We start from the raw sequence: 27,470 nt of genomic DNA on the forward strand, positions 1-27,470 counted from the left end.
TAGCGTTCTGGATAAATCGGCGTTGTGCCCTCTTTGTGTAAAAATGGCCACTTCAACGGGGGGAGGGGGGGGGGGAGTTCTTCTTCTTCTTTAGTGCTGCCTAACGGCGTGTGCGACTTCACGATGGTATTGGTCCCGGTCTCGCACGGCGTGTAGAGTTTGTGCTGCTGTTGTTAATTGTAGCCATGTTTTGATGTTACTGAGCCATGTCGTTTTTGGCCGTCCTGGTCGTTTTTTCCCTTCGATTTTTCCTTCCAGGATTAGCTTTAATAGCTGGTATTTGTGGTCGTCTCGGGCAATGTGGCCTAGGCAGTAACACTTCCTGCTAATGACGGTCTTCAGCAGTTGCCTGTCAGTGTCCATATCTTGCAGAACTTGTGTATTGGTGGTTTTGGCTGTCCATGGGATTTTCAGCATTCTTCGATACAGCCACATCTCGAAAGCTTCAAGCCTTTTTGTTGCTGTTGTTGTCAATGTCCACGTCTCTACTCCGTACAGCAATTCTATTACAATAAGTACGGTATCATAAAGACCCTTCTCTGCTCGTACATACTCTCCAGTTGTGTGTGTGAACAGAGTTAGGGAGCGTGTGTCCGCGGCAAAGTACGAGATAATACTAAACCAATCTCATGCTCCGATAGCCCTTTTCATCACCCGCTCTGCCCCCCCCCCACTACGCCTCCCTGCCACTCACAGAAATACACAGCACCTCCTAATGCGAGCGCTTTGCTCCAAGAGGCTGGATCATTAAAGCGCGCTTCGCGAGATGATACAGTGGCCACTGCCAGGCACACACCTGACACAAAACAAAGACTTTGCTTTGTGCGTGATGTCTGTGCAAATCCACAGACGGGAGGGTTAAGGAGACTGCGGTTTTTTTTGTGTCCGTTTGAGATTATTTCGTGTTCATGCATAAATAAAGTGGCTGCATTGATGATAAGAAGACGACGATGAGTTGATATGTAGATGATGAGATGACTCGTGATAATTATTTTTGATCACTGACAATTATTAATTAAAATTTCTGCTGGTGACAATGATTATGACTGCTGCTGATGTTTCGCTGCTCACGGTGATGACAATAAGTGGTGTTGATGCTGCTGATGATGATGACTGCTGCAAATGTTTTCATGATGATCTTTGATTTTAATGATTGCTGGTGATGATGATGATATTATATGATGATTGTGATTGATATTGATAACTGCTGCTGAGAAGATGATACAATGTTGGCCTGTGAAATGCCTGATACCATTGTTACGTATGTGTTACGAACATATATTGGAAACATTGATCATAATTACGTAACTATATTGACATTGACATGCTGTAATTCAAAAGCTATGACGTCTGGTTGAATGATCATGAAACGATATTAAATATAGCAATCGACTCAACGGCAACAATACGTATTAATACAATCATATCACATTGTTCTTTGAATCACAATTAACTTTAATTGCCAGTAAATTGAAATTGTATAAAGCCACTCATAGTTTCAGCCCAAATGATGTTAAATTAAAAAAGTGTCCCGTTATTTGTATCATCGCCATTAATCACGCGTGACCATTAATTCGGCGTTAACATTCAAACAATCTCTTTGATTAAGTCATAAAAGCTATGAACTGGTGTAAATTAAACATTCATGCTCCTATAATCGGTAAAACACTGACTGTGACGGTGCAGTGAGTGCTTCGTGCTTTGCACCATGAATCCAACGGCATTCGAGTTTGACTCCCCATTCGCTGCCAACATGAGCAGAGTTACAGCTCCACTTGTCCCGGGCTCCGACCTTCATTAACGTGCAGTGACCAGCGTGGTGAAGTATAGTCAAAGAACCCCCCCCATTGACTGACATGGCGACGGGAGGCCTTCATCCATCCAGCATTGGATTTACGAAGGGCTGTGAATTGTTGTTTTTAAAACCAACATGGATATGTGCATCTAATTGTATGACTTTTATTGGATAATATTTCAAAAATTCCCTCACATGTATCGAGAGATAAAACAGTGAGTTTGCTGTTACAGCCAATATAGCCGCGGCACATATTTGGTATTTAAGCATAAAAATGAGATAAACGACACTCATATTGTGATACTTATTATAAGTAAAGCGAAGAACGGCTGCTGCGTTGGCGATTGGCAGCCATCAATATTAAACAGCAATACGTCTTTTAATTGCTCCGAATGAAAATATTTCATTGTCATCTTCCTTAATAAACACCGTCGTGCAACCTTAACATGCAGCGCACCATCAGCCGATGCCGCACGCGGTGACCTTTGTTGAGCAGCAACTTCCCCTCTCTAATTTAAAATTCTCGAAAGCCACTCCCAATGCACAAAAGAAAGCTAACAAGTTGAACTTGCCGTTTGACACGTGCTCTGACCGCCGTAATCGCTGCCCCGCTCGCAATGACACGTGCTTTAAAATCCGAGAAATCCAAAAAGCACATGTTCTTATTTCAGCGGCTAAATCCTGACAACTTGAAGCTTCCTTTGAATCAGAGTAATCTCTTGCAAATGGCGAGTTTCCACATTTACGCATAGAGACATCAAACATCCAACGAAATAACTGGCACCAGGTGCCTAGGTGGCATTACAAACTGCAGCAGTGGGAAAACAAACTGAAAGTACGCCCTCGTGATTTCAATGGCTGGGCACCACCAGGGGAAGCACAGGTGGATACACACTTCGACAGAAATCCGTGCAATTCACTCGGCGCCTAAGCTTAGTAATGTCGCTCACTCCATGACAAGGGGGGGGGGGAAATATTATTTTCTATTCGACGAAGGCTGCAGTGACCCATGCGCAAGTGTGGCCAGTTAATTGGAGCGTGCGACGTGAAGCCTTCAAATTTACTACAAAAGCTGGGGGGGGGGGGGTGGTGGGGGTATTGTCCACTTCAACCTTCTCGACCAATGCTGGAGGGTATGGTTCTATTCTTAGGGTAAGGACCAAAAATATTCAACTTCATCGGTAAAAGATATCGACCTAATGATGTGACTTATTCCAGGAACACTGAAGATTCCACCGGTGTGCGTGTGATGTGTCCGTGCGTGTGTGACTCGGAGCAGTGGTTCAGCGGTTAGCTCATTGCGCTACGGATCCTGTGATCCGAGTTATTTCCTGCTCACGGCTAACGCCAGTAACGATTGTCTGAACCAGTCATGGGCCTCCCCTATGTCGACTCAGTTTCAGATATGTACCTTGGTGCGGCGTGTATACATCGCCACTGGCGTGGTGCTGGCCACCCACCCCTCGTGTACCTTGCCGGCCTTCATAAGCGCTACTCGCTAACAGCACTTGCCCCAACAGCCTATGAAAGGCTCTCAAGGGGATCTGTGTCTTTGTTGTGTATGCGTATAAGCATGCAAGTGCTCCATTGAAGTGTGCATGACGTGTATGGCAATATGTTTATATGTATGCGCGTGCTTATATCAGTGCCGTGGTGTGAGAAGTCTTGCCACAGTGGTTAGCGCACTGCACTATGAACCTCGTAACCTGAGTTCAATTCCCAGCCACAGCGAGCAGAAGCGAGTAAACAGTGCCAGAACTGTTGCTGGGCCGATTCTACACACTTAGCTACGATTAGCACGTTTGGCTCCGTGCGGTGCAAAGGAAATTCAATGCACATACATACGGACACGTGGGCGTACCATGCAGCCATGGGCATCTGCAGAGAAGTGTTTTGTATCCAATGGCCAAGTGCGCGTCCATTCAACCGGGTGTCGATAAAATGTTGCAGATGTCGATACACCGGCCCGAGAGGCATTTTCATCTGTGGCCACCACCACCACCCATTCCTTCTCTCCTGGGCATGTCTCTGGTGAACCGCGCTTTAGGCGGCGTTCCAACGTTTTCCCGACTTATAGTCAACAGCGCAACGAGAAGCCAATTCACGGACGGGGTTCCCCCCCCCGCCCCCGCCGCCGCCGCCCTCGTTATTTCTGTAATTGGACTGTCACTCGTCGTGAACGTGAAACAGCGGCGCGGATTCGAGCGGAGCCTTTTAGCTCGCACCCTCAGGTCGGGCGCAGAGGCGACGCGTAAACGGAGACCCCCACCCCACCCCCTGCCCCCCCCCCCCCACCATTTGCCCCCCACCCTCTGCCCCCCACGATCGCGCGGTGCGCGGAATCCGAGCGGCAGGGCCAGAGAGAGGGGCGCCGCAGTGTGAGCGCGAATGACGAAGGGTCCACGCGCACTCTGAAGCCAATTAATGATGAATTCATTAATTAAAGGTGGTGTGGGGAGTGGGGGGGGTGCTGGACCGAGGCGAGGAGGCAATATGGATGAGGCGAGAAGTGTGGGCAGTGATTAAGAAGAGAGATGAGACAGCAGAAAGAGATTATCGCAGTGGAGAAATATGTGACATTTCCACGATTTTTATTATTTTGAATATTAAAAAGATAAAAAGGCATCCCTTCACGAGAGGAGAATTACAGGTAAAAGATAACGGTAGGAAAGATAAAATAGCACTCTGGGTTAGTGAAGAGAAACAAATAGTAAAATAATAAATTGGGGGTTTTATTTTTTTTTTGCGTTAATGATCATGATGAGTGAGAGTGCCCAGTGCAGTCGTACGCACAACACGGCCGGCCGGCAAGTGACAATGAACGTTTTTTGTAGAACGCTGATTTTAATTAATGCAGCTTGTCCTTGCCATTGGCATATTACACGCGTAACCATCATATATTTTATTTAGCAGTGAGCAAGCACAACTAATGTGCACCGGGCGTAGTAATTAAACACGCTCTCGTATGCACACGTGTGCGCGTGCGAGTGCGTACCCGGAAGGTTTTTTTTTATTCCACTGACCCTTTATTCTTTTTTTATTTTTCACAAAATGCGTGTTAACAGGAGAGACTAAAATTGGATTGGCGCATTAGGAGAGGGAGAGAGAGCCACTGGGCGAGAGAGCACGCTGGTGTGTAAGTGCTGCAGGCAAACTACACTGCATTAGAGCGCATGTAGCAAGTGGCGCTTTCATCCACCCAATTTTGCCGTGCCGAGTCTTGCCGCCGATGCACACTCCCCAGCGCCCTTTCGTTCGTTTAAAAAACAACTGTGAAAGCCGGGGTTAAGATACAGACGGCCAAGGGAGTCAGGAGGAAAAAAAGAAATACTTGGAAGGGATAATAATAATAATATACACGTAGACGAGAAGTAGGTTTGTCAGCGTGTGACCACGCTCTTCAAAACTTCAAGCCTATTGGATTCATAATTCCTTTCGCTCCCGGCGAGTAGAGGCAAAACAAAAATCATCTTCCGCCGGATCTTCAGCCGAGCAAGGTTTCGTGCAAAGAGGCACGTGGAGCAGGTCACTGGCGTCGCGCTTGAAAAGGACGGGATGTGACTGGGTGATGGGAGCAAAGGAGTGCAAAGCCTCCTCCACTCTATGTACGCAACACTCACTGGCAGGGGATAACGGCTGCTGCTGAAGCCCTCCCACGTTCGCGCGGGGGAGAGGGGGGGGCACTGACAGCGAACGGTCACTTTGTGGTGGGGTGTTGGGGGAGACGGGATGAGCGGAATAATAGTTGCTGTGAGGGCTCACGCAGCGAGTGAGCCTTTCTGATCGAGGGGGGGAAGCGTTAGGAGCCAGCGAGCAAGCCACGTTATTACCTCTGGAGGAGGCACTTTCTTCTCAGGCTTCTGCTTGGTCCAAGGATGCGAGAAAAGGGACTCGAAAGTCAATAATGTGATGTGAGCATTAAGCTCGTTGCAAAAAAAAAATGTGTCTAACGATGGCCGGCCTACCCACCCATCTGCGTGCCCTCGGGTAACAAGCTCTGCTCGTTGTGCCGACACAGACCAACTGCCAGCCCGGCTTACAATCTTATTATCGTCGCCACGGCACAGAAACGTCTACGGACACCAAAACATATTACGTAGAGCGTTCTGCGCGGAGGTGGGTGGGCTAGTCGGCGCAGAGGATCTTCGTAGAAATAAACCCCCGTGCATGTCGACAGCGCGATGGGTTCACGTCCGTGGGATTTGCTTCCCGTGGGAATCCCTCCTCGAGGCACGAACCGGCGTGCTTATAACGTCGGACGAAGGTACGCGTTGGTTCTTATTTTGCTCCGCCTCTTGTCTCGCTTTGCCACGGTTTTCACCCACATCCCCACCCCACCCCCATCCTGGTGTAATATTTCTGGTATTATTTTTTTGGAACAATGCTGCTGATGTCTTTGTCTAGTTGGATGCTTGCTGCATCGATGCTGCATCATGGTATGGGTTTATGATTTATTGTGACAGCTTTGGTCGTTTATCATTCGGCGCCTCTGCGCAGTGTAACAAGGTCATTGTATGTGTTCAGTTGCTGAAAACCAACATACCATTATAACATTAGTAGGCATCGTTGCTTCTCAACAATTTTACCCCTGGCTGATCTTAACAACGAAGTTATTTTCAAAATGGTCGGTTTTTTTTTGCTAGGCACTCCCAATTAATTTAACACGTTCGTTTGTGTGACCGTAATTCTGATACGTATGGCCCTGCTGGCACATGGGTATTCTCAAATTAGTTTATTTTTACAAAAATTAAACGGGACGTTTGTTTATTAAGCACTAAATGAGCTGTCCATTTTATTATTGATAATGATTTATTACCGAATCCTTCTCGATTACATTCAAAGCGGCTCTGTATTCCGAGAGATGACGGCGATTTAGGGTGATAGACAATGGGGGCGTTATTTGAGAGCGCGGGACACATAAACGAGTCACTTCTTTGCGCACAACTGACTCATGCGACCAGAGTGCTCAATCAACCACAATGCTCTTACTGTACAAAATCATGTCCAGCCATCAACAACAAAAAATGCCACAACGATATTAACAACAACGAAACTTCATTAGCCCTCACTTAAAAAGTATTCCTTGCAAGCTCCAATGAAACGTTTGTCGAGTCGAACTCTCGCCGCTAATTCTTTCACATTGAAGAGAAAAAAATGACGAATTGCGCCGTGGTGCCCCCTTAAAAGAGGCCGCGATGGCACCGCTCTGTGGAGAAGGCCGATGCAGGAGAGAAGCGCATTCCACAATTGACACTTTAGCTGATCGAGAGCCAGACGGCCTGTCACGGGCTTCTTGGTAACGGCCACCGACGGAGTTGCCCAAAGGACATGGGCATCTGCTCTGACAACTCTCTTCGCCCCCGGCAAACCCTCCCTCCGCGCCCCCCCTCCCCCACCCTCCTTCACTCCCTTCTTGTTTTTCTCTTTTCCTTGTATTTTCACAGAGCCCAGCGCAAGCATCCGCTGGCCCGGTGACAACGTGTTATCTCGATAGCGATGTTGTGGCAGTAATGATATCCCAACCGCTGGCTGGCCCGGGGCGGACCAGACAGCCAATTAGTGGGCAGTACAAAGTGAAGGCGGCTCTCGGCGTGCCGCAAGGGCCACTTTGCAGGGATGCTAATGAATGTTTTGATGTCCCCCCCCACTCCCACCCCACCCGCCATCCCCCACCATCTTTCGCCTGCAGAGGCGATGAATGGAACCAGGCCACTGGCGCACATTATCCGTGACGTCCCAATCCGTCTCGTCCGAGTGCTGACTAACGACTGCCATTAAAGGAAGGGACTTTGCGAGGTGGACAGCGCGTGGTGCGCACGTGGCCCAACATGGCGGCGGGAACGGGTCACTCCGTCGGCGCGGCCCATGGACGCGAATTGTCACGGAGGAACCCGACGGCTACGCGAGCCAGCGGGGTCGGATGCCACCGCGGCGCGTCGTCGAGGCGCTCACGATGTCCGAATCCACAACGGGCCGGGCCCGGCTCCCTCGTGCCGTCAGCACACAAGTCGCTGCTGCACTCGCTGTTGCTGCTGCTGCAGTTGCTGCTGCTGCTGTGCCCCGAGACGGCTGCGGATTCGTGCCCGGCCGTGTGCCGATGCAACAGCGGCTTTATTTACTGCAACGACCGCGGTCTCACGGCCGTGCCGAGCGGGCTGCCGCGAGACGCCACCACCATCTACCTGCAGAACAACCGCATCACCAACGCCGGCCTTCCCGCCATGCTGCAGGCGCTGTCGTCCGTCGAGGTCCTCTACCTGTACGACAACCAGCTGGAGGAGTTCCCAGCGCACCTGCCCCCGAACCTGCGTGAGCTCCACCTGCAGGAGAACAACATCGAGGTGGTGCCGGGCGTGGTGCTGGAGCGCACGCCATTCCTCGAGAAGCTCCACCTGAACGACAACTCCGTGTCGAGCGCCGGCATCGAGCCCGCCACGTTCCACGGGACGCCGCGCCTCAAGCTGCTCTTCCTCTCCCGCAATCACCTGAGCAGCGTCCCCCGCGGCCTGCCGAGGGGCCTCGAGGAGCTGCGGCTGGACGACAACAGGATCTCGCGCATCCCCGACCGCATCTTCGGCCAGCTGACCTACCTGAGCCGCCTGGCGCTCGACGGGAACATCCTGGGAGACGCCAGCATCTCGGCCTCCTCCTTCTCGGGGCTGCCGTCCCTCACCGAGCTGTCGCTTGCTCGGAACGTTCTCACCACTGTCCCCACGCACCTGCCCATGCTTGGCCTGCAGAAGCTGATTCTGCAGGACAACCAGATCTCGCGCCTTCCGCCCGGCGTCTTCTACGGCCTCAAGCAGCTGCAGAGGATCGACTTGTCCGGGAATGGGCTTCGCAGCCTGTCGCAGGGCTCCTTCAACGGCCTCGAGTCCCTGAGCCACCTCTCGGCGTGCAACAACCCCTGGCACTGCGACTGCGGCCTCATCTGGCTGCGGAACTGGCTGCGGAGCAGACCCAACGTGAACGCGAGAGGGCTCACGTGCCAGACGCCGGAGCGGTTCAAGGGGACGCTCATCCGCGACTTTGGCCTCAAGGAGATTTCTTGCATCGGCATCTCCAAGGGGATGGCGCCGGCCGGCATGCCGCCCATGCCGCTGGCCACGGTGCTGACGGAAGCCGATGACTTCTCCTCCACGTCGTCGTCCGTTTTCACGTACGGGAGGGAGGGCGGGGGCGGCGGCCACGCCAAGGTCATCTCCTCGTCTTCGAGGATCCACGTGCCAGGCACGATCTCGGCTCCGATGTCCGACGGAACGCAGCTCGTCTTCTCCCCGTGCCCGGAAAGGGAGAACAGCGTGCGCCTGCACTGGCAGGACGCGGGTGCACGCTCGTCGCCCACGGCCGCCTACCGTGTCAGCTGGGTGCGCCTGGGCCTGGCCGCCAGGGGTGCGGGCCCCCCGCCGTCCGCCAGCGAGCCGCACCTCGACAGCCACGAGGCCACCGTGCTGGGCGCCGGCGAGTTTCTCATCGCCAACCTGGAGCCGCGCTCCACCTATCGGATCTGCGCCACCCCGTTGCCGCACGCCAAGGGGGCCCAACGCCGCGGGCAGTTTGCGCAGGAGCAGGGCACGGCGGAGGAGCGGCCCGCGGACGGCACCTGCGTGAACGTCGACACGACGCGGCTGCAGAAGGCCGGGGCGCGGCACCCGGGCAAGGGGCCCGCGGCGGCCTCGTCGGCGGTCGGGCCCGGCGGCGGCGGCGGCGGCGGCGAGGAGCAGCGGCCACGGCAGCAGCAGCCATCGCTGCTGCCGCTCGCCGGGATGGTAGGCGGCGCGGTGGCGGCGGCCCTCTTCGTGGCGCTGCTCGCCGCCTTCTGCTGGTACGTGCACCACCACCACCGCCGCCACGGCGGGTCGCGCCGCTCCGCGGGGCAGCCGCTGTACGGGCGCGCGCAGCAGCGCCCGGCGAGAGGCCGGGGGCACGCGTGGAGCCAGGGCGGCCGCCGCCAGAGCTGGAGCCGAGGACGCGCCGAGGACGGGGGCGACGTGGGGGACGAGGATGAGGAGGACAACGACGAGAGGGCGGAGGTCGGCTACTACGAGCCGGCCACTAAGCCCGGCGGCGGCTCCATCCTGGAGATCTGCGAGACGCGCTTCGAGGCAGTGCCGCTCAACGAGCCGTGCTGCGCCGGCGTGGCCAAGTCGGCGTACGCCATACGGACCATCTTCCCGCCGGCGCGCGGAGGGGAGCTCATGGTTTACCAGCGGGACACGAGCAATAGCAGCAACAGCAGCAACCGCAGCTACAGGGACAGCGGGATTCCGGACTCTGACTACTCGCACACGTGATGCGTCCCGTCATGCTTCCCCATAATAACAGATTATTGTTGTTGTTGTTGTTATAATAATAGCGTCGCTAAGGTGGCACAGAGCAGGAGGGCTACGACGATAATCACGCCGCTCGCACGGGAGTACGTACCCAGACTTGTCGATGCAAAGCAGAGAGAGGCAAAATTAATCGACGGCATAAATATATAACGCGAAACGTTTCACGAAGAACAAAACAAGAGGCGGGTGGGAAGGAACAAGAAGATGAATACAACTGAACACGACATCAATGTATCAAATATTTTATACTGTTAATATATCACTGGACTGTCGAAAACTGGAACCAATTATTTTGTTTCTATAGGACGAAACTGTACACGTTTTATTAGCACTTGGACTTTTAGTGTGGTTTATGGGTATTTTTAAAATTGACAAATGTGTTACCTTTGGTTGAGTGGTTTATGTTGCTTACATAAAGGTGCCGAAAGCTATCGCTTGCTGTTCGTTGTGCATAAAACACTATAAGGTAACGTTCGCTGCATTTGTAAAAGCTTATTTAGGTAAATAACACTTAAGGCTGGTTTATTTTTTCATGTTTAAACAGCCTTTGCTTCGATAACCTATTTGGGGAAATACGATTAAAAAAAAAAGTTGCGTATGCTTTTGTTGTCCAGAGATAAGACTGCTGTATAAAAAAAATCAAGAATCTGTTTTAAATATTTATGCACTGTTGCTGCAGGGTTACTGGAATGCAGTTTTTCAAGCCAATGGCAATGATCAACACACATCGACCGAATGACCATGAGTATAGCGCTATCGATTGCATTTGAATGGAAGCACTGTACATATTCACGTTTCCATTTTACACCGCATGGAGTTTCACATTTTTGGGGGGGTATTTTTTTTTACACTTAACAAGCGTTCAGCAGGGTACGGAGACTTGTGATCTTAGCAGAAATGCATAGCGATGACAGCCCAGCCACAATCAGGCTCGTCGAAGAGGTGCTTTTCCTGCTCTCTGCGTCTGCTGGGGCGTGAAGGCAAGTCGTTATTTTTTGTAATCAAATGAAGGGGGGAGGGAACAGCTGAAGGCATTGAAAATCTCCCAATATTTTGTTTGTTGTTTAAGTACACGCTACCCGAAAATATGTCCTCGTGTAAATTATTACTATTGTTATTAACACTGCTGTCATTAAATATTCGTAAGGTTTTAGTTCAAATGCTTTCAGCAAGACAGACGTCAGGCATTCTTGTGTTTTTTTTTTTGGGGGGGGGGGGGGAGTCCAGTCTACATTTCGCGCAAATCGCAAGACATTCGACTCACTTTGCTCGTGAATTGATCGGGGTCAAAAGACGTCTCTCCCACTCAGACGTGGCATTGACGATCGGTTGAAGCAAAAGTGTAGGCGTCTAAAGCCTGGAATGCGGTGAGTTATGAAGCTGTGGGTGTCCTCAATTTTTGGGCCCTGGCCCACAAGCGAACTTTAAGGCACGTCAATTGTAATCGTCCGCGGGGACGTTTTTATAAAACTTGGACTTGTGTTCCCCAAAAAAACATATACCCTCGAAAGCAGATGGCTGTTGTTTACCTGGCAGAAGGGAAAGCCTCAAATTGAAAGTGGCAAAAAAGCTGCATCACCGCAATTTCCTGCTCACCCCACCATGGTGTTCGGTAACAAAAAAAAGTAGCGGTGTGATTATTACACTTTGCTTCTGCCTCCCCCAAGGTACAGCAAATCTCGCACGGTCCCCCATGATCCACACCATTTCATGTGGCAGAGCAGAGCAAATGGTTGTGATTGTTTTAAAAGAAACACACACACCGGGGGCGGACGGGAGATTAGCGGCTCAGATGATTCCATTTGCAGCTTCCGCAACTGCAACTGCGAGAAGGTTCACAAAAGGAGAGCAGCGGTGACGAACGAAAAGGCGTCTCCCGCACGACGTCGATTCGCGCGGACAAAAATGCGTCCGACCCTGGCGCACGCGGCAAACGGTCTCGCAATGTTCTCTGCGCACGACGCACGGCAGTCGAGACGGGGTTGTCCTGTGCCGCCACGCGTTATGAACGGGTCACGTTGGTTCGGAGACCGCTCTTTGTTGTTTTTTTTCCGGAGACTGTGGAGGATGGCGGTGGGTGAAGATTTTTTTGAGGGGCTATGCAGAGGGATGTTACGTTTCTCCGTACCCACGGTTTTTTTTTAAATCTATTTATTCCCTTACCGTTCACAGTTCAGTGGGTGTCAAGCCTAAAATTATTTTTGATTCTGATGTAGTGTAAGAACGTGCTCGCTACATGTATATACTTATCAAAATAATATATATATAATTTCGGTGAAACATACTTCAATTTATGTGGCCAAAATTTGCTAATATGCATTGGTTCTTAATTTTACGCAACTGCACGCACACACACACACATCCACACAGGAATTCATACATATTCATGGCAGACGATCACTACAGATTAACAAGCACGCATGAATTACGGCACGCAAATACATGCGCGCGCACACACACGAGCATGCATACCCATATACACACACACACAGAGAGTTACGAAAGGTCAAGCTAAGGCTAAGTTTACATTGGCCTAAGGGAAGTTTCCTTCATTTCAATAACATTGCATTTTTACACGTCAAAATCTAATCCTAATTTTGGTGCATTGATTGGAGTGTTATACAATCGTCTGTGTCATTATTGCTGCCTCTGTATTTTAGTTTATTTTATTTACTTTTTAAAGCGGTAGCTTTTTTTTATCAACCAAAGCCAAAATATCTGATTGCCTTATGGCAGCGTGTGCCTTGATGTATCTCCCTGATGAGTCGCTTTGGGAGCCCGTGTGTGCATTTAAATGTTTTGCACAAAAAAAGGAGAGGAGGAAGGGGGGAAACAAAAAAACAAATCGTGTGAATAATTAATGAAAAGTGTACCTTTCCTTTGTGCTGAAAATAAACGGTCCAATAAAAAAACACACACTCCCGAAGTTTTTTTTTATTTGTTGAATATAAAACATGTTATGCGAATGCTGCGAGCTGATGGCTGTCATCGTGTCCTTAAAATACCCACACCCCCACTCTAAGCCACCCACTCCCCCATTCCTTTCGTCACGTAAACGCTGGATGTTTAAACCTTTGACCCCAACGGCCTCCGATTGTTTAACTAAAGTGTACCATTTGTCATTTCATTATCGTCGGTTTTCAGGCAAATCATACAAAGACAAACATCCCTCCCACCCACACCCACCTCCCCCGTTGAGCTTTTAACAGACAATTTTGTTAACGGGTAGCACCTACTGAAGGCTGACACCGGCACACAAGGGGGTAGTGGCTGGTCAACACCACACCCAGCCGCTTCCCCTGCCCTGATGTTTACGCACCCCAGCAGGTACTCATTTGAGGCTGAGCTGAGCTAGGGGAGGTCCAGGACCGGTTCGAATATTCGTCACTGTTATGAGCCGAAATCGTGCGTAGGAATAGAGCTCCGGTCGCTGGGCCCTTAATGCAGTGCGCGAACCGCCGCCACACTACTCTCCACCGCAAAGACAAAGATCTCCCGTGTAGCCTGAAGAGACTGTTGGGACAAGTGCTGTTTGCGAGCACATATGAAGGCCGGCACGGCACACGGCTAAGGGATGTTGGCCAGCACCACGCCTGGCCGCCTTTGCCTCCCCAGTGGCGATGTTTTTACACACCGCACATTTGAAGCTGAGTCGACCACGGGGAGGCCCCAAGACCGGTTCAGATGATAATCGTCACCAGTGTTGGTGGCCGTGAGCCGGATCAAGACTCGGATCGCCGGGTTCGTGGCACAGCGTAGCGCTAACCGCTACACCACCGCTCCCCGGACTCAATCAAACACACACACGCACAATCCCACACAGGCGGAGAAACGAAACATACGTGCACGGTCACGCACGCCGCACACACACACGGGAACACGGAGGGCACACATGTAAGGTCCCCAGGCACCGTAACTTCTGCTCGCAACACATTCAATCGCAGAAAGGGAAAATTAAGATACAATTACGATAAGCCGACGCGTGCACGCACCGAGGACCACGGCAACGCTGACAAGATCAGAATTTTCACGAGTAAGCACACACTCCGAGCACTTTAAACCGCAGCACTTCATCAACGGACGTATCTCAATCACCAGCAGAAGAATATCTCACACATGCATGAACCGCACCGCCCCCCCCCGCGTCCGCCCCCCTCCTCGCATGCAAATTACATTTGTCTCGTTCAATCATCATTACGTTGCCTCCCCCAGCTGTCCGCCTACAGCTTTGGCAATTTCTTTATTATTATTATTATTTTTAAACATCTATTTGTATTCCGCCCCCCCGGCCCGCAACAGTCACTTCACTTATCTCTGTGTATGTTTTGTTTTCTTCTATGATACGTAACAAATAAAAACAAAAGGTAAAGGTGCAGCCCCTGCAGTGGCTTCGTCACGCCGCTGCTGGTGGATGGATCTCAACGAGAGGGAGTTCCAGAGAGGCCCCATCTCTAGAATGCGTTTTGGCCGACTCCGTCTGCCACCGTGGCCAGAACGCCTCGGAAGAGATGGGAAACGTACCGCGCCTCCGATGAGCACGGTCAGCTACGTACGGTGCGAAAGAAGTTCCAAAGTACGAGCTTGACGTGCATGCGTTACCAACAACTTCACCATAACGCGACTTTGCCGATGGGCCCTATTGTGGCGCGCAACACACAACAACGATCGGCGTCGTCGTGACAGAATGTAGCCAAATAAAATAAAAGGAGACATTGACCCTCGGCATATGGGGATACATAAAAAATTAACGTTTTAATCGACGTGTGTATCCCATTGTACACACTGCTGGGTGGACGGGAGGGCTTTAGGAAACGTGCCCCAATGCTTCCCCTGCCACGCCGGGAGGTTCAATCTCACCCGATACCTCTCTGCACCGCTGGTCCAGCGCGCTGCTGACCATTAACGCCACAGTGGCAGCATCCCCCCGCGCCAAACTCCGCATATGAACACACACACACATTTATCTATGTTTGCGTAAACGTTTTTTTCTTATTCTTCTTCTGTTTGTGCAAAAACCCATACGAGGCAGCACACTCCCCCCCCCCCACTGAGGGTAGATAATTAGGGCCAAGGAGGGGGGTTAGACATGCCCATCTGCCGTCGCTTACGTCTCCATGCGCCCGCACGCACCACGCGCAGACATCAGAAACCAAACAGACACCCCCGCAGACAGCCCCCCAACATACCTACAATTGGGGGGGGGTGGCGGGTGTTGGTGGGGAGAGGTCTGCAAGTGGGTGCTCCGCGCACGAGAGAGATGGCACCGCTGATCCTTAATTCTGCAGAGTCGGCGATCGGAGTGATATCTCCCGCGTGGACAGATCTGAAGCTTCGCGTTCGCTGCATTGCCTGCAACCCAATCGTGCGTGTGTCGCTCGAAAGGAAGATAATTAGCGCATTGGTTATTTTTGTTGTTGTTGTTGCATGCGCATAAATAAATACCGCACCCGTGTTTGCTCAGGCTGGGTGAGAGACAATCGCGCTATTAAAAAGCGGATGTGTATATTTGTTTTGTCGGCTGTGTTTGGATAGCTGAGCATGCAAGCGAAGTTGTAATTTTAAAATTGTGGCTCGAGTTGGCTCAGCCCATCATCTCCTCCAGGGTGTATAAAGCAGGCAACCACCTGGTGAGCGCCACATTGTGGGAAGTCAGCAGCGATCACACCATATACAGGCACTTGTCCCTGCCATAAGAATGTGGATTTTCCCGCAACGAGCCCATGACTCTCATCAGAGACATCCAACTGTCCATGACTCGCTTGATCATTCAGGCATGGATATATATATAACTAGCTTTACTACCCGGCTTGGATTCACGACGCCCGGCCGCCTTTGTCTCCCCAGTGGCGATGTTCCCACACCACACCAGTTACTCGTTTGAGGCTGTGTCGACCTAGGGGAGGCCCAGGACCGGTTAAAATAATCGTCACCGGTGGTGGCCGTGAGCGGGAATCGAACTCGGGTCGCCGGGTTCGTAGCGCAGCGCGCTAACCACTACACTACAATGCGTTACGCTTCCACATGCGCGGGTCACATGACAGATTTGACGTCACAACTCACTTGCCGTCAAAAAAATATATGCTTTGTTGAGCTCCCCCATCCCTCCCCCCCCAAATAAAAAAGTGTATTTTTATAATTTGTGCATGGTGTACAGTCTGGAAAGTACCCACATGGCAAATTTCAAGTTTGTTGCATGTCGGGAAGTACGCTAAACATTTTTAAGAGACACACATAACCACTACTTTGCCTTTTGAAGTGTGTAGTAAATGGGATATTTCACATTTGGAGTAAAATATGTAGCAGAGGAATGCAAGATAAGTGTAAAATATAGGAAGGGATGCAGTAACACATTTTCAATTTCAAGGTTTCTAATTAAATTTGCACATAGGGTAGTAAATTAGTGCCGAAAGTGCTCATTAATACCAGGTGCCACGTTGAGAGAAAACTAAATTGCTTCTTTCCTTTAAAAAAAAACTCAGTATACTAAGCATGGCATTAAACATGTTTTGACCAACAGCAGCCATTCGCCCCTAAGTGGTCGTGACGTCACCGCCATGCTTGTGCTAGGTGCACTTTGAGGCCACGTCAAGCGTCGAAGGCTCGCTGGCAGAAGAAGGTCACGGGACGGACCCAGGTGCCATGGGTGACTGACCGAGATGACTGGCAAATGCACCACCTGTGCTCCCGACTGTGCCAGCTTTCTGTGTTTTAGCCACCCGAAGCTTCGCTCGTTTTTGTGAGCGTTGCTCCTCTGCCTTCCGCTGTTGTTGGAGGGCGACAGTGCCTACATGGCCGTGCACATGTTGACACACACAACAACAACAGCCGTCATTCGCCACTGAGTGGCGATGACGTCACCACGGGCTGTGTGCCAGGCCAGGTGCACTTTGTAGACACACACAGAAAGACATGTGAGCATACTCACAGGCATATTCTCAAGAAACATGCTTTTATACAGAAGCAACTCTTGTACACATCTTATCCCCTCTGGGCATAATAGACCCTTACACTTGCCCTACGATTACCCAAAGCTGAAAAAAACATTTAATGGGAAAAAAAGTCAATGTTATTGTTCTACTAAATTCCTTCACTTGTCTAAAATGCAGAGCCATCGTGTTTTTTTTTTGTCAACAGCAAAGATAAATGTATGGCCCTGGTGTGTGTTTGCCGGGTGTACTACAACATCTTTGAGTTCAGTCCCTGAGGAAGCACGTGGAGCGAAACGTCGGACAGAGAGCTGTACAACTGAACCGTGAAAGCCTACACAGTAATTCTAGATTTGAAGCTTTCGTGACTGCAAGGATTCATATTCTTAGGTTTTTTCGGTAAAGTCACGTAGGTAAAAAAAATTAAATTAATAAAAGTAAAATAAAAATAAAATAAAAATCACGACGTTTCGGAGGCAACACAAGCTTCCGTCTTCATGTGGGACCGTCACTGCACGATTGCTGTATCAAGCTTACTTGATACAGCTATTTTATTTTTATTTTACTTTTATTTTTTTTACCTACACAGTAAAACAAATCATGTATATCACGATGATTCTGGCATGCGTGCAAGTAAAAATGAAACATGTATGATAATCGTTTGTTTGCAAAAAACAATTTTTTCTCTCTCTCTCTCTCTCTGCGCTGGCTCATTCAGAAAATATTTCCTTAATTAATGTTTGACGTCGCTGTGCCTTAAGGAACTTATTAAACTTAGATAGTTGTGACGTTTACAACAGCAAACATATAATGGCGTTCATTTGGCCTCGGCAAACTAATAGGTTTGCATATGTGATGCAAAATGAACGCGCGGTGTAAGGACAGCTGTTCGTTTCTCGGAATAAATAAATAAATACGATGCGTCGACATGCATCCGAGCACATTGCGAGAGCTCGTCAGAGGAATTCAACCTGAAACTTCACCAATATCGCTCATTCTGAACATCAAATTTAATGAGTCTGTCCACACAATGGAAAACATCAATAGCCATCTGCAATTCGAAGGCAAAGCGTATATATTTACGCCTATTATAACGAATAAACAGCTTTCACGTGATTATTATTCTTTTATTGCGCGGGGAGGAGAAAAGGCAGCTCAAAGGGACAAAATCTGAATAACGCCGAGACTGAGCGATTGCGCGGAGCAAACATCTGTTCAAAAATCCCGCACTGTACATAAAAGCTGGGTTTTTTTCGCCACCGTAGCTAATGGGTGGGTTATTCAAATGAATGCGCATCTGGAACCCCCCCCCCCCCCCACTTATAGTGCCGTGCTATAAAACGCATTTGCTTAAAGACACCAAAACGTTGTGCGCAGATCGATCACAATCTTCACCGCGCGCGGGTAATGTGCGCATTATCTGTGCCTCCAGCCCCCCGGCTTTGAGAGTGGCCGCAGAGAGACTGCGACCGCTGCAAATGAGGGGACGCAGCAGCTCGCACGCGTCGTCCGACCTTCGGTTCACGTGCATGGTCACGCCTTGAAAAAGGGGTGGGGGGTGGAGGAAAGCCATAATGCTACCATTCAACGCCACAGGGGGCACCTTAGACGCCACGCTAGTGAACAACATGCCATGCCCGATGGCTCTAGGAGATAACGGAATGACTAAATGCTCTCTTGATGAAGGTGAGCCGTCCTTGGCAGCGAGTAGTGAAGTCTGCAAGGAGTGGCAGACATTTTTTTTGAGGAGTGATGGCAACCCGAATGTTAAAAGCGAAGAATGCCACCCAGGGCACGAACATTGCCGAAAGCTCCATTTCAACCGTGTGCTATTATCCGTGAAGTGATGCTCTCGAGCGTGAACGCAGTCGTGATGCACAAGTGTGGGTCTGCCGAGTGAGTCTCTTTGTGTTTTATAGATGTAATATGATGCCAGAGTGTACCTCCACAGGAGAGCGAAGCCATGTTAATGAACAAACGTGGCGGACAACACACTGGGCGTGCAAGTATATGCACAAGGGTGCACAGACTGCACTTTAAAATACCGGTTGTAGTCCTCGTGTAGAATGCTAAGCCGCGAGTTTGTGATATTTAGGCCCCCTTGACTTTATGGAAATGTATACATGCAACAAATGAGAATAAACGGGCAGCACCTAGCCAAGTTGGGATGGAGGGGATGAACTGTCACTTTGATTCATATTCCCAACACTGCAGCCCTGCATTCTTTGAGACCAGGGAAGCAAAGGACTATTAGGATGATTTAACCGTCCGCCATTAAGTAGCGCCACGGTACAGCGAAAAATATCGGTCTGCAAATTAATAATTAAATTGGGAACAACACATGGGGAGAATATGAACCGCATAAAGCAGCCTCCCTGGGAATTTCAAATGAGAAACTGCTGGGTGCGAATACGAACAGCTTCCATTATTACTTAATTTGCAGCCGGCGTTATTTTCAAACTCACGCCCGCGTGTGCAACTGATTATTATTTTTTTCACTTCCAAAATTGCATTTTTCATATACATATTTTTTTATGCTCAGGCAATCGCAAAAAAGTACTTTAGGTGGAAGAGTACGATTAATATGTGATTGATAGCCCGTGTAATTGGCATGTTAATACACGTCCCGCTGTGTGCAGCAACTGGATGGGACCAGATCCCTCTTAACATCGTTGCCAGCTGCCCACAATGCGGTACGATGACAAGCGACGCGTATGTTGCAGGGCCTTGCCAGCACTCATTTAATGCAACCCTCATTTAAGGCCTATGCCATTAGCTCTTACATATATTGATCGGTCCCAGCTTTTAACAGCTATCACTCCAAGAGGCACCATTAACAATTTAGAGTAATTGGTCTGAAATGCTGATCCTTTAAGTCGGCCTTCAAGCGTCTTGTATACGCGCGCGTGCACGTGTGTATGTACACTGGGCCATAATAAGGGCATCGTTCTTACTTCTTTTGGCCTTGACTTTGGGACAGTTTTTTTTTCTTTTGCTGGTGTCTTTTAAACCATTAGTATTGGGATGGAGGTCAAGGTCACCCTGTGGCCAGAGGTAGAGAGAGAGGTACGCTTAGCAGCAAGTCGCTTGGGAGATAAAATAAAACAATAAAAATACCCCGAGCATCTCAGCAGGCAGCGGGCGTAACGACGCTGGATCCACGTCTGCTGCACGCACACACATAAGCCCAATGAGCATCTCCTTCAGGGAGCTGACCGATGGTTGAGCTTTGACCCTGAATTTCTGAACCGTAGGCTCTGTAGACTCTAGTACGGGAGTCCGCAGAGATGGAATGGTTAGCCCACTGGACTTGCAATCCATAGGTCACCAGTTTATTCTCCCAGCGTGGCAAATGGAACATTGGGGAAAGTTTCTTAAACTCCCCTCGCCTCATTCCACCCCAGCAGTGTAAATGAGTAGTCAGTCGATCGGCAGGTTGTGTGTGGCGGAGTAAAGTGTGGCTACTCCGTCCTCCTCCATGAAGGCTCGCTAGTGTGGAAGAGTAGGCCAAAGAGCCCACCGTAAGGATCGTCTAGACCGTCCTCGAGTTGAGGCCATTCTGCAGGATGTGGAACGGACAAGCAATACCCTTGGCCTTCATACCAACTGCGATATACTCTCTGCTACATACATATACCTGCAAGACTCGAGCGAACACAAGTGTGCTAGAAACATTGCTCTATTCAGTCTACACATTAATTTTGCTCGAGCTGGGTTTTTTTTTTATAGCAAAAGCCCATTTTTTTCCCCTTTACCACTTCATCTTCTCGTGCCCTTACGATACGGAACAGGGTCGTCTCCTCCCCCGCTCTCCCACACACACTCTCACACTCACTCCTCCGCACAATCCCATTTTCTAACCCCGTCCTTGTGCCTGTCCTGAGGCAAAAAAATAAAAACCCACCAAGAGAAAGACACCATGCGAATCTCAAGCTGAACAAAAGAAATCTGCACGGTAATCTCAGAAAATCTCTTATTCTCAAAGGCAATCTCATTCAAAACGAAATACAAGAACTGCACCAATGTGCACCCCCCCCCCCCCCCCCCCGTTTTCAAGTGGCAGGCTTCCAGCACACATCCCCTTTAAGCCCCATCCCCAGCCTTTAATACATAGCGATGGGCTCACGCTTTGAAATAGAAGCAAGATTAAATTGTGGCAGGTTGGTTGATAGGCCTAACCCCCCCCCCAACAAACCTCCCTATTTCAAGGTGTTGAGCTGGCACCTCTGTAAATCCCAGTTTGTTTAATGTGCGATTGGCTAAGCGTACGGGCACGTGCAGATCCGGTGAGGTGGAGGGCAATGGCGGAGCCACGATTTTCAGGTAGGGGGGGGGGGCAACTCCTCCAGCAATGAAAAATTATAGGAGTTGTTAGTAAGTAATGAGTTGTTAGTAAGTAAGGACTTGTCCCTTGATTTTTATTCGACGCGTGTGTGGCGTCGATCGGGCGTCGAATTCGAACCGCGTGGTGTGATCGGCATCGCGCTCGCTGGAGGTGTTGATGCCTTCAGGGAAGTCGTGTACTGGATACGCAACTGCGTACAATTCTGTGAGTCACTTGTAACTGCTTTGCCGTTACTTATTGCCAATTATGGACTCAGACTATTGTCCTATCATATTCTACACAGTTGTAGTGGGAGTGGCAAAATGCCAATTTATTACTAATAAACCCCAATGATCCGATCGAAATTAGGGATTTCGATCGGATCATTGGGGGGGGGGGGGGCACGTGCCACTCCCACCACTGGCTCTGCCACGATCGCGGGTTTAGCGCCGGTCTCAGCTCGCCTTTCCCTCAGAATCGCCCCTGCCGCTTTAAGTTTTCTCCTCCCTCCCTCCCTCACTCCCCACCGTCCCTTTCCGCCGTGCCAAAAACCCCGAGGGGAGAACGGGGCCTGAAATCTGACGGGTGATGCAATTCACTCCGACGTGGCTTCTAATCGTGCGCGATTGTCGTTTGATGACGGCGATGTAAGCTGTTTCGCCGAGCGCAGTCAGGACTTCTGTTCAATCCCGACTCCTATTAAAATATTAATTCACTGCATGTGAAGGGCTTTTATACGTGTGTGTGTGTGTATGAAAAGGCGGCTTATTAAAATGTTGCGAATAATTAAACGATGTATGACTTTGCCGACATGATGTGTAAAGTAATTTATATATCTAAGAGTTTAAGTCGTAAGGTATCGAGAGCGAGACGCTGAAAAATGCCACTTCAACTTAATATCTTTGTCGTGGGTTTTAAATGTTCAAATGATTATTATATTTTGGAATTGGTGAGAAAATAATATGTGAGTGCCGAAAAATGACAGTTAGTTTACTCAGCATTTTGTCAATGTACTGATGGGTGAAGTCCTCCCCGTACTGTTGTGGTCAAAAGAGGTGTTTGACCATACTTCACCATGCAGGTCAATTATGTTATCCATGTTCAAAGCACGGAAATTGAACCAATGAGCCACCACCCGCCCACGATGGGTGTGTACATATATATCTAAAATCAAGGAAAAGTTAAGAATGTGAGTCCATCAATTCTCTCAATGTCACATTCTCAAAACATAAATGCAGTACGTATGCATGCAAAGATGGTAACATGCGGTGAGGATTTGAAATCAGGCATCTAGAAATGCCTGTGTCCTAAAGAATGCTGTGCTTCTGGCACGAAGGCATTACAACACCGATGGGACACGTGTGTACATGCAGCAGGGGAATACCTTGACAAAATTGGGTCAGTTTCAATCACTCCCCTCTAATTTTTTTCCCAACTAAACATGCAGGTTAACCTTAAATGGCCCTCGTATAAAGAGTAGGTGACACTTCAATGGTTCTTCTTCAGTTCTTCAGAGCAGATATAGGGGGGGGGGGGGGGGACAGGGATATTCACTGGCTTGGAGTCGGTGATAATATTCTAAATTATGGGGCCCGGATAAACCAGGGAAATATTAAGTCAAATATATGTTAAGTTGAAAAAGTATTGCTTTGAATTGACGTATGAAGAGTGTAGAGGGTTTTCAAACTATCAAGTCAGTCAAGCTCTCTGCCCTCCCTCTCTCTGCTCTGAACAAGGGGCATTGACAAATGAGGCCTCATGATGTTAATGCTTACCCCGAGCCCTAATACTCTGATAGTGCGTTGTCTTTGAGTTGTGCGCCTTTTGGCGTCATCTGGTCAAACACCATGTGAGACTGGGCTCTAAGAAAAGCTGTCTCTGGTGTGGACCAATCAATTTCAAGGACAATGCATACATTAAAAGAGTTGTTTTTGTTTGCATTCTGACCACAGGTATTGTGGTTAATGCAAACATGATTCCTTGAAAAAAGGTGTCAGTTTTATTGCCAGAAAAAGGGTAAAAAACCTATTATTATAAGGGGCATTGCTTTAAATGTCAACCTACTACTGTATATATTTGAATCATTATGATCATTTACAGCCCTTTGTCAATGCACTGCTATGTGAAGACCCATCCCATGCTCTCAGTGATGGAGGAAGGTTTGACCATATTTCACCATATCCTGGTCAGCGCAAATATTGGTAAAGTAAAAGACCCAAGGCAGGTGCCACTGATGCTAGTCCTGGCCAGGAACCGAACTCAGGTGGCTTTTTTCAGAGCGCAATACGTTAACCACTGCATCCACGGCTCCACGTCTCTTCTCTTTTTATCATGCAGTGTAAATACCAAATATGGCGAGTCTTTTGTTGTTGTTGTTGTTTACATCATGCCTGTGAATCCAGTCTATGATGTTTTTGTTATTGTATGGGTAACATCGACGACTCTAAATTGAAAACTCATTTCTTTGGAAGTGCTTTTTGTGTTTAGTTTATTGTCCTACCCCCGCAGCTCCGATTAGCGCGGTTGGCTATGTACGGTGCAAAACAAGTTCAACATACATGCACACATGATTTGTATACCGTGTATATATTTATACAAAAGAGGTTTTTTCGGTTAGATTTCATAAATATATGAATGTGTCGTTAAACCCGCCACCACCCGACACAGCCAATTAGTAAGGTTTGTCACGTAAACAGAACATGTCAATTCATTACTAGTGTAATGACAGGGTGCCACCTGTCGTCCTGAAGGGGTAATCACGGTTATGGGCATGATATGTGATGTCTAATTATTAGGAGGGCGTAACAGGGGTAAAGGTGAAAGGTGGAGTCAGTCGGGAAGCTCCGGGAAATTGCTCGAATGTTCTAGAAGGGGGTGTGGCCGGAGGCGGGGCTTGGCCGCGCTGGGGTGTATATAAGGGGGACCGAACCAGAGGTTCGGTGCTGTTGCGGGTCCTGCCTGCGTCATTGCTCGCCGTCATCTCTCTTCGTCGTCCGGCCACGTGGCCGATCTTATGCAAGGCTCTTATCGTCGCTATCGCTGTGCGAGTCAGACAGCTGTGTAGTTGGACGCCGACGATGGGGTTGTGTAGAAGGGTCGGCTCTGTGTAGCTACGTAGAACGTTACATAGATGATGTCGCCCAGTGTTGTGCTTAAAGTTTGAGAATTAACAAGAAGCCTTCGACACGACGTGTCTCGGAAGTCGCTCACTACACTAGTGTAGCACTAACCAGGGTGTGTTGGAAAGCAAAGCCAGAACATTTACAATCTGAGTATCACGCTTCGCCAGTAATTACAACTAGCTTCATCAGGCAACAGCCAGATTTTTGGAGAAATCATCCTGCTTCGTTCATTAAATAGAGGAATAGATGTGATGGCATCACTTGTGTGTCATTATTGCACGAAGTGGGGGAGGGATTAATGAATGCACATAAATGACACTGGGTAGCGATTGGCGTTTGGGTTATTTATATGGTAATCAATGTATATTATGCATCCACATTATGCAAGCCGATTGTTCTTGTAACTCATGTCGATTGTGTGCACTCAAATAGCCGTACCAACAGCAATCCCTATTGAAGCATGGTGACCTGTATAGGCATGCATTTAAACAACTTATTATTTCATGATTCGCTTCCAAACAGCACTAAGTCTGTAGCTATCCGAACGATTACATTTATTTTTATTTCTCTCAATTTCTTGCCCAGTAGTAACTAGTTTTGCAAAGAACTTCAACATTATCAATATCAATTGAGTGTCCTTGGCACACGTGCTCTGTCACTGCTGACAGTTGTATTTGGGAATATTTCATATTTCGTTGGTGTTCTTTTAGTCTCGTGCTGAGCATTCGTCCTGTTTGCCCAACACAGCATTTGCCACAAGCGCAATTAATCCAGGATACATCTTCTGTTGATAGCTTTGGTAATACATCTTTTATACCAGATATAAATTTCTGTATTTTATGTACAGTTCCAAATATGACTCGGATGTTTTGTTTTTCCAAACATCTGGCTTATTTATCAGTTATTCCCGCAATGTATGGTGTTTTATTCGTTTTTATTAATTGGTCAGTTTCAACGCTCGTGTTATTTGATTTGGTTTTGGCATTCAATGCCCTGTTGATTTGTGCATCATTGTAACCGTTCAATTGCAGCGCTTATTTAACATGTTTAATGACACTTTCTTAGCCCAATGCATGAGCGTCTTGATGAGAGAGTCTTTCTTTGCCGGGTGATGTTGTGACTGCATTCAGATAGGTATCAGTGTGTGTTTTCTCTTGGTAAATGCTGTGTTATTTTTCCATTTTAACCGCACCCATGCAGAATATCCAGAAATGGAAAAGTTCTATCAGCTTCCACTTCCATGGTGAACTGGATGCATGGGTTTTCCGAGTTAAGATTATTTAGAAATTCGTTAAGCCTTGTGGCCAGACCACCAATGTGTCATCCACATATATAAACTAAACAGAGGGTTTTAGTGTGCTTTAAGCTATTGCTTTTGTTTCAAAATATTCCATGTACAAATTCGCAATCACAGGTGACAAATGAGAGCCCATTGCTGCTCCTTCTTTTGTTTATAGAAGTCACCTTTCCACAAGAAATAGGTGTTCTTTAGACAGTCTTCAGCAAGTCGTGGCATATCTTTGGCTAAACCTGTGTTTGGTACCAGAGTATCAAGTAATTTAATTGACTCGTTGACTGGAACCCTCGTGAACAGAGAAGTCACATCAAAACTTAAGAGAATATCATTATAGTCAAACTTAATATCTTAGATTATATTTACGAGAGTTTTTAATGAACAAAGAGGTCCTGCCGATGTTGGGCTGCATTTGTTTTATTACGTATTGTGCTCATTTGTATGTGGTAGAGCCTATTGTACTAATTATGGGTCTTAATGGAACATCAGGTCTGTGAATCTTTGGTAGGCCATAAAGTCTTGATGGTTTTGACACCCTTGATTTGATCAAGTATTGCTCTTCCTTGGGTATTGGTGACTTGGCAATGATTGCCGTTGTTTTACGTTCTAAGGTGTTGGTTGTGTCTCGCTCAATTTTAAGGTAGATACCTTCACAGAGTAAAACTTTGAATGTATTACCGTAATCCTCATGGGGCATCACAGTTGGTCAGGAGCAATAATTTGATATCTTTATTTGCTCTGAATTATCTTTAGGCTTTTGCTTCACTTAATCAAAAATTAGTTTTGCCATTTTAATGTTCTCAATAATTGAGCAACCTCACGCCTAGTCATCTCAGCTTAATTGTGGGAGATGTCTAACGACTGATTCCACTTCAGCAATCATCTCATCGACAGGGATTGTACGTGGGGCAACAGCAAAGTTAAGACCTTTAGACAGGACTGAAACCATATTTCTGGATAATTCAACGTCAGTCATGTTGCTAACCGTTTTGTTTATAAAATGTTCATTTTTATTTGAGAGTTGTTTGTTAGTCAGTCTAGCAAATGTGTTCACTTGGGTATTATTAGTTTTGTTAAATACATTATCAGCTGATTGCTGTGTAATTGTGTCGATTATATTCCAGTAATCTGTAGAGACACTGTTGCTAATGTTTTTATGTATAACGACATTAGTGATTTATAAATGTGACTCCTATTATATTGTATTCTCTCTTTTAGCAACAATTCACTAGCTTTATGCAGCATTTGATTTGCTTTAAGTGACTTAATGTGATGAGTTACTTTAACTGCGTGTAGTATTACTTTTGAATCTCTGCATCTTTTGAGGAACGCCAGTGAAGACAACAGCTCCATCCGCATAATTTGGAGTTTCTCCAATTTTATGGTTTGAAGAAAAGTATCCTCCCCATAGAGGTTAGTTAGTTTAACACGTAAGCTTTTGCGACCAATATCATCCATAATACAAGTTTGATTTGGGTTACATCGCGTAAATATACATTTATACTTACATTTGTTACAAGTGTAACGACCAACTATAATAAGGGGAGCGTAACTGGGCTAAAGGTTAAAGGCGGGGAGTCGGGGAGCTCTGGGAACCTGCTCGAAGGTTCTAGAAGGGGGCGTGGCCGGAGGCGGGGCCTGGCCACACCCAGGAGTATATAGGGAGGACGTGACCA

The 27,470-nt window shown here is 48.1% G+C and overlaps 1 protein-coding gene across 1 annotated transcript; it reads left to right on the plus strand.

Annotated features, from left to right (window-relative positions):
• Window positions 1-7,504: 7,504 nt before the first annotated feature.
• On the plus strand, window positions 7,505-13,024 carry LOC144728803 (leucine-rich repeat transmembrane protein FLRT3-like). The gene has a single exon (XM_078608462.1). The coding sequence runs from the start codon at window positions 7,624-7,626 to the stop codon at window positions 10,087-10,089; it is 2,466 nt and encodes an 821-aa protein (XP_078464588.1). The 5' UTR covers window positions 7,505-7,623; the 3' UTR covers window positions 10,090-13,024.
• Window positions 13,025-27,470: the final 14,446 nt, after the last annotated feature.

This window comes from Lampetra planeri, chromosome 30 (assembly GCF_965212315.1).
Source record: "Lampetra planeri chromosome 30, kcLamPlan1.2.h2, whole genome shotgun sequence".
Classification (NCBI taxonomy): Eukaryota; Metazoa; Chordata; class Hyperoartia; order Petromyzontiformes; family Petromyzontidae; genus Lampetra; species Lampetra planeri.

What these genes read in the sequence shown, in the direction of transcription:
- LOC144728803 (XM_078608462.1), top strand. Translation starts at nt 7,624, where the DNA reads ATGGCGGCGGGAACGGGTCACTCCGTCGGCGCGGCCCATGGACGCGAA.